The sequence below is a fragment of the Seriola lalandi genome, unplaced genomic scaffold, assembly GCF_002814215.2.
Source record: "Seriola lalandi dorsalis isolate HSWRI2012SDOR001 ecotype SW California unplaced genomic scaffold, Sedor1 jcf7180002054946, whole genome shotgun sequence".
Classification (NCBI taxonomy): domain Eukaryota; kingdom Metazoa; phylum Chordata; class Actinopteri; order Carangiformes; family Carangidae; genus Seriola; species Seriola lalandi.
This window is the reverse complement of record NW_019525497.1, coordinates 1,209,160-1,225,130: the sequence shown is the minus strand read 5'-3', so window position 1 is coordinate 1,225,130 and position 15,971 is coordinate 1,209,160. Positions and strand designations below refer to the sequence as shown.

Below are 15,971 nucleotides of genomic sequence, written 5' to 3'. Positions count from 1 at the left end.
CTCTTTTTCTGTCCTTTCCTCCCTCCCTTTTTCCTCCTTACCCTCTTCTATCCCCTCCTCTTCCTCCTTCTTCTTCCCTCCCCCACTTCCTCTACTGTCCTTTCAGTGATACCCATCAGATCTTCCACTGTCCCACTGATGAGCGTGGATGACGCAGGCGTTTTGCTAGCTATTGATTGGATAATCTTCTTAACAGGGTCACCATGGTGAGCGCGCCAAGCTCACACCGCTGAGCGGGTGAGTAAGACCGCTGGCAGGCACACATATATGCACGCACACATACACCCACGTGTACACGTAAACACACAGTGGCACTCAGAGCCAGGCTATTAGGGTTACGTTGTCAATCACAGCACGCTGAGAACGACACGTCCTCAAGGAGACAGACGTCTCACTCACCTTACTGAAAAAGATCTCGTCACCGTTGGCAGTGTCTGTGTCCACCGTGTATATGTGATCCCTGCGAGCGATCGAGGGAGGGTGAAAGAGAGAGAGAGGGAGAGAGGGGGGTAGAGAGAGAGATTGAGAGAAAGGAGAGAGAGAGAGAGATGAGAAGATAAGAGGTCAGACAGCAGCAGACAGTCAAAAATTCAACAAACAATAAACCCATTTCTTTTCTTCGCTGTGCTTTCCCCCTGAAGGCAGCAAACAACGTCAGAAAATAGGGCTTTGTATAAACTTTGTTCAAACTTCAAGAAATGACAATAAACAAAAGGAGGCTAGAGCTATTTGCTCTGTCAGACAGAAACAGTCAACAAAGGTTTAGAGCGCTGTGGCGCAGGCCTGGGGACAAAAGCCTCTTTGTCCCAGAGAAAGGTCTTGAGGGGGGGTAAGGGAGGAGGGGAAGGTTGAGACGGGAGGTGCCAAGTCACTCAGAGCTGTTCAGGTCAATTAAGCCTAGTGTTCGAGCTACAGGAAATCTATACTAACACTCATTATAGCTCAGACAAGAAGACTTATGTGTGCTGGCCTGGAAATATACAGGCTTCTCTTTTATTACAAAGTCCAGGCATATACGTCCCAGCAGGGCATATGGAAGACATAAAAACCCACAAGGGTTAACTACATCAGAGACAGACAAACCGGCAGGTTGACCAGGCATGTAGCTACACCTACTTACCGTGGAGAATTAGGGTGCAGACAGGGAGAGGGAGGGTGCAGCGGTGGGGGGTGGGGGGGTAGAAGGTGTAGAGGTGGTGTGAGTGGAAGAGACAGAAAGAAAGAGGGATTTACCTCGTTTGAGGAGAGAACCAAAGGTGACCGTGCCAAACGATGTAACTGCTTTAATTTGTTGGAGATTAGCTGTTGAACGTGTTTTTAATCAAAGTGTGTAACAGTGGCATCGTCAGACTCACGGCTTAATTACGTTCCAGCTCCCCAACCTGCGCTCAGCCAGCCAGCCTGCCTTGCTCTCTCATTAACTAAATCTAATAAAGTCTTTGGAGGAACAGGCATCTTGAAATGAATCCACTTATATCGCTTTCCTGGGGGCCACCGCCATCTCCTCCAGGATAAAACCCAGTCTACTGTACATTATCAGCCACCATGCTTAAATTGAATAATTAATCTTTGAGAGCAGCTGAAATTAAGAAAACAGTGTTGCTCACAGCTCCGGTGAGCTCGTGAACAAAATCTGTCAGTGAAATATTTGATTTGTTGTCTGTCGCTTCTCCCTCTTTCAATGGCGACAATGAAATTAAAGTCAAAAACTAAATTAAGTTTTTGAAATTAAATGTCAAAATTATAACACATCACATGACTCTACAGTACACCGCGACTAATTCACCTCTGCAAACATTTTCGGCTATCCTGCCTTCTCAGAGTGGATATTGTTTACGGTTTCTGTCTATACAGCCCATTGATCAGTCATGTGACTTATAGATCATGACGTATCACAAACCACACAGGAGAATATATCATCATCTTTTTAAATGATTTAGAAAATACTATATTTACTTTGAGATGACAAAGACACTTACAACAGATGCACAGATGACCATGAATACGAAACACATAATATTACTATAATATATAATATTACTGTTCATGCTGTACAAATACTACCACTCAAATCTCTATCTTTATGGATCTACTAATTTCAAAGTCAATCAGCAGTTGACCTTAATACATACACTTCATCCCTCACTGATTGTTGTTAAAAAAGATTTAATAAATAAAAAAAATAATAAAAAATCCTGTTCTTTTGAACTCCACTGAAATCAAAATTTTCATTTAATATTTAGCCATGAAAAGAGAAAAGGAAAGAAGGAAGTCAACCTCAGGTCACTGCGATGCCTCCCATGTCCTTCCTATTTTCAAGTTCACTTGCATTAGCAAATGCCAGATGCTGACTGTCACTGTGCATTCTGCCGTGATGTAAAAAATCGAGTATTTCAGGCCAAAACCACAAACTCCACTAAAACATTTTTCATTAAGGCTCTCTAGTCGCACTACTATTGCACTGCTCCAGCTAATTGATCTGGATTCAATTTCCAGGGTTCCTGAAGTGATTCTTTCACCTTGCTTCCAGTGTAACAGGATATGTAAAGGCCAAGGGGCTAAAGTAAATGTGATTATTCAAAATGGCAACTGTAATTTGTCAAACATAAAAAATAAAATCCATACCATCCCATATTAAATAGAGTAAAGACAGAGAAGAAGAACCATTTAAATGGATAAGAAAAATGACGGGTGATAACAGTGATGGATGATCTCACTATAATGTTCAGCTCTGTTACCTAAAGTTCAGCAACTTGTTCATTCAACTTCATTTATATCTTTATATTAAACTTCCAACTTTATATTAAAAAGACAAAACTAAATCAAAAGCTATTAAATCAGAGGATTACTTGGCGGATTTAGTGTAATCCCATGGGTTATTTTACTGCCTGCAATTTTAAAACAGCTCATGAGTAATGTGTAATTGACTGCTCCATAATTTTCGACAGTAACCTTCCCAGCTATCCTCCCTGTCTTGTGCCTCTCTTGTCCTGGTGCTGACAGCGTCCTCGAGGGCCGAGGCTTTCCAGCCGCAGGGTTTTTGGTTCCAGCAGAGATTAGAGGGATCCAAGCGATGAGGCGTCCCTCAAACATCCTGACTGGAGATAGAGGAGGACAATGGAGCGGCTGTGTCTGTGTCAACACCAGCTCTCCAAACACACACACATGTGCAACAACACCCCCACCCACCCTCATCCCCCCCTTACCCCTTACCCCAACATGCTCACACAAACACGCACATATGCGACCCTTCGATTCTTCACCACTGCACCTGAACTCATATTACAACATATTCACTTCCCCCTGGTGCGTGAGTCACGTCTATGTAACTTCACGGTGAAAAGGAGAGAATGAAAAGCAGAGGCAGGGTCTTCAAGGACTACACTGGTGGTATTGTATGTTGTAGGTCATTAACTACAAATCAAACACTGTTAACATTATTGCGCACCATTTTCCAAAGCAAACCTAAAGTTTTTAAATTGATGTCCTTGCTTCCAGGCAGCCAGTGGTTTCCATTTAATTAATAACCTTTGAAAATCAACTTGCAGAGAGTTGAAACCTTCTTGAAATACATGATCCATCACAGCCAAGATTTTTATTGCTTTTATTTCCAGGCGATATTACATTATTGTCACAAGGTACAATCTGACTTTTGACATTCTTTCCCAAAAAGCTTTGCATTGACAAACTGTTATTATTACTGGAAGTTATTAGATGATGAAAGTAGGGCTGCAACTAACAATTGTTTTCATGATTGATTAATCTGCCCATTATGATCATTTAGCTCATATTTTCCTGGCATGAAAAAGACAGCTGTACTGCCATAGTCTACTGACCCAGGAGCCTAAAGTCGAGGTCTGATTTCTGAGTTCTTGCCCGCTGAGCACATTTCAGACTAAACAATTGACCTGAGTAAAAGCTGCCGTCCTGCTGCGGCGGAAAGGTAGCAAAGAGTAATCACACAACCAAAATTTAATATGCAAAAGCCTGTTCCCATTTGCAATGAGCAGTTCACTGTGAATACAAAAATATGTGTTCTATTGTTTATTGTTTCCTAGTATAGAATCCATTTACACTACGGATGTACACAGTTACATTTTACTTGTAAACTTATTCATGAAAATGAAAAATGTTGTATCAGTGTTCCTCCACTTAATTTGCATACTATGTGGACTAATCCAGGCATTATAGATCAGGTATGTTCCAACAAATGAAGTTGGAAATCTTAATTTATACCATCTACAACCTATGAGAAAAAGTTGTAATTTAAAAGCAATGCCAGCGTCATTTCATTTATTCTTTACCTCTTCGTCATGAATTTCACACATTATAATGAATGGTTTATTCTAATTTATTTATTTAATTTTATTAATATTGCTTGAACACAGTTCGTTCCCATGTATGCCACAACCTGAGTTCTGTTTGTTTTATTTATTTATGTATTATATTTGTATATATTTTGGCAAAATGGCACCATTAAAAGTATGCCCAATTAGCTGTTAGCAGTTCCTGTTGGCAATCAATGCATGGATGTACAGACAAATATTAGTCGTTGACTTTGATACTGAAGAAAATTTCAGTTCTGGAGTTATAAGGAAAATCTTTTGCTGTGATTTCTAAGCTGATTTATGGACGTTAATTCATGAGTGACATTGGAAGCAATTAAATCCTCAGTGGAAAATGTAAGACACACTGAAACTAAAAATATGTGTATCATGTCTGTGTGTTTAGATTTGATTGAGTTACGACTCTAAGGAGTGTAATTTCTGAATGCTTTCGGGCGCCAAGGGTTCCAGACTCAAACTTACAGTCCAGTCAGAATTGGTCAAGTGTGACCAGGCCTCAAGTGACTTCATGAAATCCATCAGATGATGTTTTGCTGCATGTCATTACCTCTCAAACATGCTCTGAAGACGGCACAGTGAATGCTACACCAAACATAAGGCTCTATAGGGGCTGTGCTGTCAACGATGAAATTCAAAACACCGCCAAGATTCTGAGGAAAACGAAATAACGGAAGCCTTTGATAACCGATGGGTGCCGTCAATGTGAATCACTTGGCGTGGGCTTCGCATTTCCCGAAATTCAGCTGCAAAATTGTGTGAGTAGGACGGAAGGTATGCAAATATCCTCTTAGACACAAATATGGAGGCACTGTTAAAGGATGGGTACAGACAGAGAGAAAGAGCTGAAAGATGAAGGCTAGACAGTAGACCCAACTGAGCGCGGGCGAGAGTGTGAGATTGAGTGCAGCAGAGTGACATAGAGGGTCTCCATCGGACATGTAGCCATGCGTGGCCATGAGAACACAGGGGCTTTGTGCGGAAGAATGTCGTTTTCATAACAGCGCGTTTCTTTTGGGGTGACCGCAAGCCAGCTTGGTCCATCTGCTGGGTCTTTGTCAAATTATCTCGCACTCCAGCAGCAGAAAAGAGGGGAATGTGATTAGCATGCACCCCGCACCTTGTGCCACCACCCCTCTTTCCGCAAACTAAATGCCTACACGTCCACCCTCCCCTCCACCTCCCACCCTTTCTCCTCTCATCACCCTCTTCACCCATATTCCTCTCTCTTCATAACTGGATCATGGGTGGTAGACGAGGGCCCATTGTACATTGTTTTGGCTTTCACTGGTTCAAATCCTCTTCACAAAGTGGAAGGGAGGGAACTGGGGAAGCCAGCAGGCACCTTTGGGCTGTGAAGGGAGTTGTTGAAGCTCTGAATGGGCTGAGGGCATCAAGAGGCCCTCAGTGATGTGGTGGCATGAAATACAACAAGCCAGAGTTCACTCACCCCGAAGCCGAGGCAGGTTGTTCTTTTCGAAGGTTGAAGTTCTCATTACGGTTCTCTACATTCTCTCCACATTTCCTTTTGTGTGATTGTATATGAGTGTATGTGTGTGTTTTTTTGTGTGCGGCTGGGTCAGTAGGGTGAGGGGTATGGTTTGAGTACACACACAATTAGGCCGGCATGCATAATAACTGCATAAAAGATGTGATTTTCGTTATATTTACTGATTCTAATTCATCCAGCAGTCCATTTTTTTTATTGCTAGTGAGCCCAGTGAGTAAGGGAATTAGTAAGCTGAGCTCTCATATTAATAATTCTTGCTTTCAAGTTTGTTGTTTGAATTACTCTGTGCTCATGAATAAATAACTTGCGCACAGCAACCAATAAAACACATCATTAAGTAATACTGCTAACATTTTAACATATGGTAAATGGATGTCACAGAGAGCACCATTTTGTTTTTAATGCACAACATCATAAGTTTATCCACGTATAGTGATTTAAGTGTACCTGATGGCATCCAAAGCTGGCTAGTAATGCTGAAACAACATGCAATGTAGCATCTCAGCTGTATGAAAACAAGGGCACAAGGACAAATGTAATGCCATAACCTAAAGGATAGATGTCAGTGACTGGATACGTACCTCCCTACCAAAACACACCTCCCAAGCCTGCTCCTCTCTAACTAACCAGAGTAGCCACAACAACCTATAGCTTAAGTTCCTGCTAATATGACAGTTATTCAAGAGCATGAATTAACCCAGCCAGCCTCTCTGATGTTGGATAAAAAGTTTGGATGAATTGCGAAAAACCTTCGGAGTAAGAAAGTATCTGACGGTACTTGCAGGGTTACATATTAACTGGAAACTTGCTCCAACTTTTAATTCAGGTGATTATGATTACTGGAGCTGCAAGCTTTGTTTCAGAGTGTGGACGTGGCTGGATGTCGCTGGTGCTGCGAGGAGAGGGAGAGGAGGCAACCGTGTAATCCCCATCATTAGTGGGTTTTAACAGGATTTGGTGCAGCTACAATAATGGAGACTCTAGTGGCCTCCACTGCGAGACCCAAAGAGACCCGACAGGGAAGAACAGCGGCCACAGAGGCACAACTGTTCCAGAGGACTCAACTGAGAGAAGGTAATCGGGATTTTGACTCTAACTCTCTATGTGTGTGTTTCTTTGTGAGTGCTAACGGTAACCACAAATTTTGGTCCCTCCACTCTCACACCGATCTTTCCCTCTGTCTCTGTCTTTCTCTCGCTCTATCTCTCTCCCACACACACACACACACACACACACACACACACATTCTCTCTCTGGTTCCCATGCTTGCCAGCCTCATAGAGGGGTGTAAACAGAGTGCGGTTGGTGTTACCATGGCAAACGCCGACAGAGGGCCGGGAATGGCGACTATGCCCTGCATGTGGAGAGACCTGGGGCATGCTTGCGAGGCAGGGTATACAGTAACACATTCACACACACACACACACACTCATACACACACGCACGCACGCACGCACGCGCAATTATGTATGGACTGTGTGTCTCATTCTCTGCATGTCTCTTCCTCATGTTCTTAAACCTTACCCTAACCTCAAAGGGAAATTCCAGTTTCAAACAACCTGGGTTGCATTTGCATAGTTTTAGCCATCATTCCTATAACATTGCACCCCCTAAGTTAATTACTGAGATCAATGCATCACTGATGATGAGAATCCAGATGAGGCAAAAAACATGAACAATGACAAGATCATACAGATCCCAACCCCTAAGGCCCATGGTAGCTAAACTTATTTGGAAAAGAAAAGAAAATTGTTACTCAAACAGTCCATTTTACATCCACACACAGTGAGCAATGAGAGACTATCACGAACATTTTGGGTGGGCTCAATTTGTGTTTTACGTCTTGATAAAGTGCTTTAGTGTGGATATTGTGGATAAACTGTTATCTCATTTACAGTCTGTCTAATCGTCCCGTCAAATTTTCCCCAGATCTCAGCAATCACACATCAGGGGAGTACACAGTGATCATAACTGATGGAAATGGCGACTAAGGTCCGGTACAGTTACAGCTGTACACACACATAAACACATTTATTCTTTCACACACCCTGGCACACACACACACACACACACACACTCCGATACACATGCCACACACTCTGATACACATGCCACACACCAGATATTTTTTCCGCAGAGATCAGAATGATAAATCTCCCATTGCACTGTGATGAATTCCCTCTGAATGCTCTACATAGTGTACCCTGACCATGAAATACGGGCCGCTGGGACACGAATCCTCCTGTGTCCATCTCTCACTGCATCAAGAACACTTTATTGCTTTTACTGAACGTGACTCTGTTGCTAAACACCTAGAACACACACAACAACAGACACACATAAACCACTGAGCTTGTATATGAAGAAGTTTTTATGTTCAGCACTTTAATATACAGTGGCTCAGGTCTCAGTTGTCATGGATAATGTATAGCTAATTCCTGCGATAAAAATGTATAAAACTGCAGCTTGATACAAGGTTGAATCTCATGGTCATCACTATGATTTCAAAAACAAACACCTATGTGCTACGATTCGTAAATAAAAACAACTTTCTCTGCATCTGTATGCGGAGATTGATTCAAAGAGGGTTTTGTTCGCAGAAAATCTGCTATGCATCCCTCATATTAACAGCAGCTATTCAAGGAAGAGTGAGAGAAATCAACACTATACTCAGCCCAATGCCTGTCTTGTTAAAACTGAACTTACAAAAGGCTTTTTGACAGCAGTCTGATATGTTATCACGCTGTACTGTCAACCCAGCTAATGCACCTGATGGAAACTGAGTGACGGAATATGATTCAGAATATTAAGAAAATGAACCATTCACGTAGTGAATTCATAATCAGCATTAAATATATATGAGCCTAAGAGGCTTAATGATATTTTACACATATTAGAAAAGTCTAACAACCTCATCAACAGAGGCCATTTTGTTAATGGATGAAACAGGACTGCAAAAGGAGCATCTGATTCCACCAAATCAATACATTTCATTCAAGGCTCAAAACTGAGGATGAATTATCAATCACTGCATCTGTTGCTCTGAGTTCGTCCGTTGCCAAAAGATTTGACTCTTTCCCTCTATGGATTAGGCCACTTTTGTCTATTTACAGTTTCATCAGTTGCTATGTTTACATGCATCTCACAGTTTAAAAATCTTGTGATTTTATTGCCAGAGCCAAAACAGGAGCCAAAGGAGATTTAATACACTGAGCAGCCATTCAAAAAACAGCCTGAAACAGTGTTGGGCTTTGGACTACATTCACAGTGGCCATCTGCAAGCTGCTGCGCACCAAGAACTGAGGCTCATTGGTGTAGAGGCATGATGGCAAAGCTGCGTGATGCTGGCCCCAGAATAAACAAGTCATTTGACTGGACAACCATCATAAAAGCAACTATTGATGTAGCCTTTTTTTTTCCTTTTTTTTTTTTCCTGCGCCATTGTTCGTTGTTTCGTAGCCCATGTCTTGCTGGGTTGGCTCGCTTTCACATTGATTTCTGAAGTGGGGATTGTCTTCGCTGTTTGCCTTCAACTGTATGTCATTCAACTTTTACATGTCTTTATCGATATCGTGTTAGTGCCGATGGATCTTTGTGCACGGGCCGTCATTTTGTGTCCATGTTATTGACTCCAACATTCTTCTGTGTGTCAGGATCAATGGCAGTCATCCGGCTCAGTCTAATCTGAGGCAGCCATTCCAGTTATTCAGGGGTCACATACCATGGCCATGTGTCAGAATTCCCGTCTGCTTTAAGCAAGTATGCAAGTGTGAGACCAACGCACCAGGTGACCTCGCAGATGCACACAGAAACACATGCATAACTCACTGCAGACGCGATCCAGGGCTGTAGCACCCGCGCCCACAGCCACATCAACACATGTTCACCCTCCCTAATGTATAGATCTATACACACACATATCACACTCCAGAAATCACTTTTAAATCCCTTCGACAACTGGTCTGCATACTAAACTGGGCAACACACATCATCTCTCTCTCTCTCTCTCTCTCTCTCTCTCACACACACCCCTCCAATAAAGCCTGTGTGTCTGCTGTCCCTCCCCTATCCCTCAGGCCACTGCCACCCCATGTGGAGCAGGTGGGCGACAGACAGACCAAAGCCTCTGGTGATCCACACACACACACACACACACACACACACACACACACACACACACACACACACACACACACACACACAAGCTCTCTCTTTCGCTCCGTTTCCTTTTCTCATTCTCCCTACACCTCGTACTAATGACCAAAGATATGTTAAAAAGCTGAGCCACTTAAAACAGCAGCCTCCCACAGCCACTTAATTTGACATGCTTGGGAGGAAAACAAAGAAAGACCCCTATTGTGGCTTTCAACAGTATCCAATCAAGCCTGCCACTCAATTAGCCATGGATGGAAAAGAACAAGCAGATAAGGATCTTTTCTATTAACACCTTTTCAATGCTGACTTCATGTTTACTGCACATGCAAGCCTCAGTTGCAGGTAAGCCTGCCTGCTGATACTTTGGTCACGGACATGACTGATGCTACAGTGTCACGAAGCAACATGAACATATTCTGAAATACAGATGAGTGAGAACAAAATAATCAATGTTGGTTTTCTCCATGGCACCAGATGGTGTAATTGAGCTTTATTATCTCAGAAAGTTGAGTCACACAAAAATAAACACACAGGTGAGAAAAAACACTGGCAGATGGACAGAAAGCAATAAAGGTAGGTGACAGACAAGGGGAAAAAAAACTGCCAGACAAAGAAACAAAGAGCTCTAAAAATCGATTTGCGAGGGCAACTGAGCATCCAACAAATAAAGAATCTAAACTTCTAATGGTCCCTTATTGCTGTTTATCGACTATGTGGATTACAGCTGTTTGGATGGTGCCTTTAGACCCCAAATGTGGATTATATCAAGTAGCCTTTTCCAAAAAATCGGGAACTCTTTTCTTTGATATTAGTTTTTAATTCATCTGTAGTTTTCATCTGTCTGAGGGTGTGTGTTGCGTGTGTTCGTATGTCTGCCTGGATGTTTAAAAAAACAAAACTGGGCACAAGTCTTCAGGGACATTGTTGGAGGTGAAAGGGGTTTTGGCAGACGGTGAGCCAAAAATAGAAAACAACACAGAGGTAATGAAAGAAAAAGTCCAGACTGCTTTAAAGTCTCAGGATTTTGCTCTGAATTAGTCCCTCTGGATTCCCCAAACTTTAGAAGAAAACAGCACAGCAGGGCTCCAAAGTTCAGTTCGATAGCCTGACTGCCTTGGATCTCACAGCCCTCAGCCTTTATCGAGTTAAAACAGGATCACATGTTGAAAAATCCCCAACTGGCAACAACTGATGAGACTCATGCATAGCCGAAAGTCAACTTCAGTCAGCAACTGTAATATGAGAAATATGATGATAAAGGAATTAATAATCCTGGTGGAGCCACACTTGCTCAGTTTGACTAATCCCACTCTACAGTGGCCTGCACTTTTCATCCCACAGTCGTAAAACTTGCAGCGATTTGAAATGTCTTCTTGAATTTATGCCTCTCTGTCTGAAATAGCAACTGAATTTGAGGATGTCCTGGGTGTGGAGAAAACACATGTTCATCAAAACTCTGAGCAAACAGCTATTATCACCCACCTGGCAGCAATGTATAACGTCCTGTTCATGATCATGATGAGCTGGATGTCCAGTTTGTGCCGCTGCGTGTTGTTCCTGCCAGGTTTGTGGCCTACAAACGCTGGATACTGCTTTGTGTCTGCAAGGACATGAAACAGGACAGAAAATTAATCCGCTGCATGTGTTAACCTTACATAACTGTAGTAACTGTATTAATAGCCTCTGGATTTTTGGAATTCATGAATTTGACAGCTTATATCAAGTGTCTAATGGGTTTTAGGTCGAATATCAGCCCATGTGTCTTAGCTGGATGAGAAGACGCCAACACCACAGCTGCTGGCAGAGCTCCTCCAGCGACCATAAATTGTAGGCTAAAAACGTGCTGCGCTGTACCATGCAATCGTTGTATTGTTAGTGGCTTTGAGTGAAAGCGCTTGGTTTGAATAAACAGTCTGATAGAGGAGTCTATGTGAGGCTGGCTGGCCTGCGTTTCAGTTCTCCTGGCCAGGAGATACAGCGTCACGCCCAGAGAGAGCAGAACGGAACAGGACAGAGGGAGAAACACAGAGAGAAACAATGACCGTATCTTTATAGCCTGCCACAGTGCTAACACTATCACACACAGCATTAGGAGTCCAACAGAAAAATAGCGGATTATCCTTTGATGTGGGGTGGGCTCCGTTTCAAATGCTGCTGCTTTAAGTCCTTGGTTTTAGTGTGTGTGTGTAGAGGGCCTATCCTTGGGCGCCAAATTACGCTCCATGCTTTCAAAATGCACTCAGTGTACGAGGAGGTGGGGGTTGCAGAGGAAGCAAGGGGTTGAGAGGGATGTGGAGGAGCAAAAGGATAGAACAAGTGAGAGAGATACAGAGAGCGGGACTTGCTTAGTGGAGGATAAAGAAGAGAGGGCAGGGAGAGAGAGCGAGGAAGGACTTGTGATGAGAGGAGGGAGAGTGCCCAAAAAAGAGGAAAGAAAAGGAGGAAAGAGGGATGTACTTACAGTTGCCGTGTGAGATGCTAATAGGCTCGCTGTCTTCGGGGAAGCCCGCCCCGGCTATTTGCAGTAGCGTGAAGTAGAGTAACAAGGCCTCTGACCTCATGGTCGCACCAACACTGCTGCTGCTGCTGCTGCTGCTGCTGCTGCTGGTCCTCTGCTACAGTTTTACCTCAGCCTGTACAAAGAAGAGAGACGTGGTAGACAGGGAGGAGAGGGAGGCAATGGAGAGGGATGGAGGGAAGAAATGGGGAAGGCAGGAGAAAAAGAATGAAAAAAGTTTGTCAAACAAATCTGTTTTCACCTGGCTGCCGCCTCAATTATTTTCCCTCCTCGCTTTCTGCATTCTTTGTGTGAAACAAAGAAACGCCAAAGATAGGACGGGGGGGGGGCAAAAGAAAGGAGTTTGCCGAACAAATTCAGGTCCACCTGAATTAGCTGTTTGTGCATTTTGCACGGCCCGTTGCAATCTGTCACAGATATATTTATATATGCATTTTCGATGACTCAAGTGAGCCGCGTTGCAAGCGAAACAGAATTAATTGGATTAGGCTGGTAATATGCGTCATAGATCGATGTCAGGCAGAGAAGATCTCTGAGCTTCTCCCTCTCTCCCTCTCTCTCCCCCTCATGACAGGGTCTTAGTGAAGTGGGAGGGCTCTTGTTGAGATTAGCCTGCTGTAAAGTAGAAAACGGTACCTGGAGATGGAGCGGGATGGCATGGCAAGTACCTAATTTCCCCACTTGTCAGTCAACTGTAGCAAGCCCACATCCTAAATCCTACCACAGGCCAAATCTGTGCATCAGTATGAGCCACCTGGAGGCTTGTACTTTCCCTTCTTTCCTGTTCATCTCTTTTCTCATTGCTCTTAGTCCACCTTAAAAAAACAACTGTTGACTCACTCGGTTGGTGTAAAGACCGTCCATTTGAATGCTGAACCTCAATGCTTTTTTGTCTTGGTTATTTACCTTTAAATCCTGAAAAACACAATGTCCTCAACAATGTAATTCCCTTATGTAATGTATATGTTCCCACTGAAGTGGATGTTATAGCAGATGCCTTAAATTGTGTTGATCTAATGTTTTCATTGCACAAACTGCAGCAACTGAGGTTTTCATACTGCAGTTTGTGGCAACAAATTACACCCATAAATCATCCAAGACAATTATTGCGTCTGTAATCTAATCAAGAATAAAGCATTTAATTTGCATAAAGCACCTTCTTATGTTCTTTTTTTTCTCTAGCTGAAGCTGCAGGGGTGAGATGTTGCCGGGTAGATAAAGTAAGGAGATCCTTCAGGGATGAAGAATTGAATAAAATCGGCGATTTCATTTGCTCCTGTCTGATAAAAGTTGTTTATCCCACGCTGTATTTTCATTCGCTATTGTATGTCCGAGGGGGAACGAAAATGGGGGGAGGAAGGAGGGAGAAAGAGAGAGAGAAGGGGAATTACTTTCTCTTCTCTTTGTCATGTCTCCCTCTCTCTCTCCCTCTCTCCATGCTCCCGTGAATCTCATTCAGGAGAGGAATGAAAACACTATTCACTTGGAGAATCACTTTAACACTGAGGAGAATACCAATACTAAAGCCTGGATACGACCTTGATCTCACAGGCCGCTCTGTTCCACTCCCTCCTTCCTCCCTCCTTGGCCTACTCCTCTTATCCTTACACTGTTTGTTTGGTTTTTTTCCTCCCACCTCACTGCATGTTTTTTTGAAAAGAAAAATACTAAAATGCATTTTCCCTCACCCTCACCTTCATCATGCGGCGAGGTCGACTGAGCTGCACTCTGACTGTGCCCAAATTGTAAATAAAAATTGGCTTTGTCCTCTCTTTATACAATACAGTAAACCTCTGTGGAGGACTGAAATGTGTGTTTCTCCTGAACCTTGACCCGGAAGTGCTCCAGTAATTGACTGATTGATGAGCAGGAAGTGGCATGAGGCAGGGAGGTTAGCCCTTAGGGAGCTAATACAGTGAACGACAGATGGAGGTTGTACTGAGCAAGAAAGCAAGATGTGATTTGGCTCTGTACTAAGAGTCTAATAAATGGGAATGATTCAGAAATGATATTTTTAGACAGGGCCTGATTATGTCAGAATCAAATGGAAAAACTGCTTCTTTTCCTTATGAATGTCGATGCTGTAGTGTTATTGTTTGCTGAAGTTAATCTCAGGAGATTAATCATACTCTAGACATTTCTCTCGCACGTGCTGAGAAACAGTAGCTGCTGAAGGCGAGGCAAGGCACATCCTCCATCTATATCAATGGGGTGTAACAGGATGCTAAAAACTGTTAGTCAAACCATCTCACACTGCCTCCTGTGATACACAAAATAAATTGAGCACAAAATGACTTAAGTGAAACCCCTAAGCCTTCCAGTGGCCCTTTCATTACGAGCTGCCACACATGAGTAACAGGAGGGAGCGAGACACAGTGTGTCTTTACTGAATTACACTCTTTTTGTGGAAGAGCAAATTACTTCCGTGTGTGTGTGTGCGTGTGTGTGGATCAGAATCCAGGAATCGAGCCTTAAACATGTGCTCAAACTCCAGCAATAAATGACCTACTACCAAAAACCACACTTGCGCAGGTGGAAGTGTGTGGATTTCCTCTCTTATAAAAGCTCTCCTTGAGAAACAACCAAAGAGAAGACATAAAGAGTAACCGTGGAGCCCTGTGCCTCCTCCTCAGGCTTTTAATAGATAATAACATTTTGAGAACCTTAGCTGCTATTCCCTTAAATCCCCCGCACACTTTCAATGATAGAGTAGGTGGTTGTGAGTGTGCATAAGTGTGTTGGTGTGTGTGTGTGTGTGTGTGTGTAAAGCAGAGAGGGTAGTGAGGGGAGAGTTAATCAAGCTGGATGCTGGCAGGAGGCCACCAGCAGGTAATAAAAACACAAGGACCCCCCAGAATCCCTCCGCATACCCCATCATCTTATGAATAACTATACCGACAACTGTACATGCACGCACGCACACACGTGCTCTCTCTCACACACTCTCACACACACACACACACACACACACACACACACACACACTAAAACAATCAGTCACCTTGTATCCTTGCAAGAAGAAAATACTCAGCTATAAGCAGGAAACTTGAATAAAACACTGATGAACTTAAACATGAACAAATATATAAACAAATTCTTACAACTCTAGGCGGACAAACAGTCACCAACACACAGACGGACGGACACAGACAGACACACACATCCACTTTCTCTACCAAGACTGAGCAGCCCCATGGGAGTAGCCAACCCAAACTGCATTAGCTTTAACAATAAACATATTATTAGGCCTAATGATGTTATTGCTTAGCTATGGGTCCTCGCAGTTAAAACACACACACAATAACACTCATTTATTAGCGTGACAAGGTCAGCCACAGTGGGCTTCAGGTGAGGAAAAGGAAGCTACCTGACATTTAGCTACACGTTTAGTTTCCATGCACAAACACACAGAAAACACACATCATGCAGCATGGTTGGGCAGATT

General features: G+C 43.1%; 1 protein-coding gene across 3 annotated transcripts in view; it reads right to left on the bottom strand.

Moving 5' to 3' along the window:
• The window catches only part of sema6a (sema domain, transmembrane domain (TM), and cytoplasmic domain, (semaphorin) 6A), a 105,240-nt gene that overhangs the window by 44,988 nt on the left and 44,281 nt on the right, over positions 1-15,971 (bottom strand). For all 3 annotated transcript variants that reach the window (XM_087170385.1, XM_023394251.2, XM_023394252.2), the window contains 3 exons: positions 12,470-12,641; positions 11,491-11,608; positions 400-460 (listed from right to left, as the gene is read on the bottom strand). In XM_087170385.1, coding sequence (XP_087026511.1) covers positions 400-460; positions 11,491-11,608; positions 12,470-12,569 — 279 coding nt within the window. In that variant the 5' untranslated portion in view covers positions 12,570-12,641. The remainder of the gene's footprint in view (positions 1-399; positions 461-11,490; positions 11,609-12,469; positions 12,642-15,971) is intronic.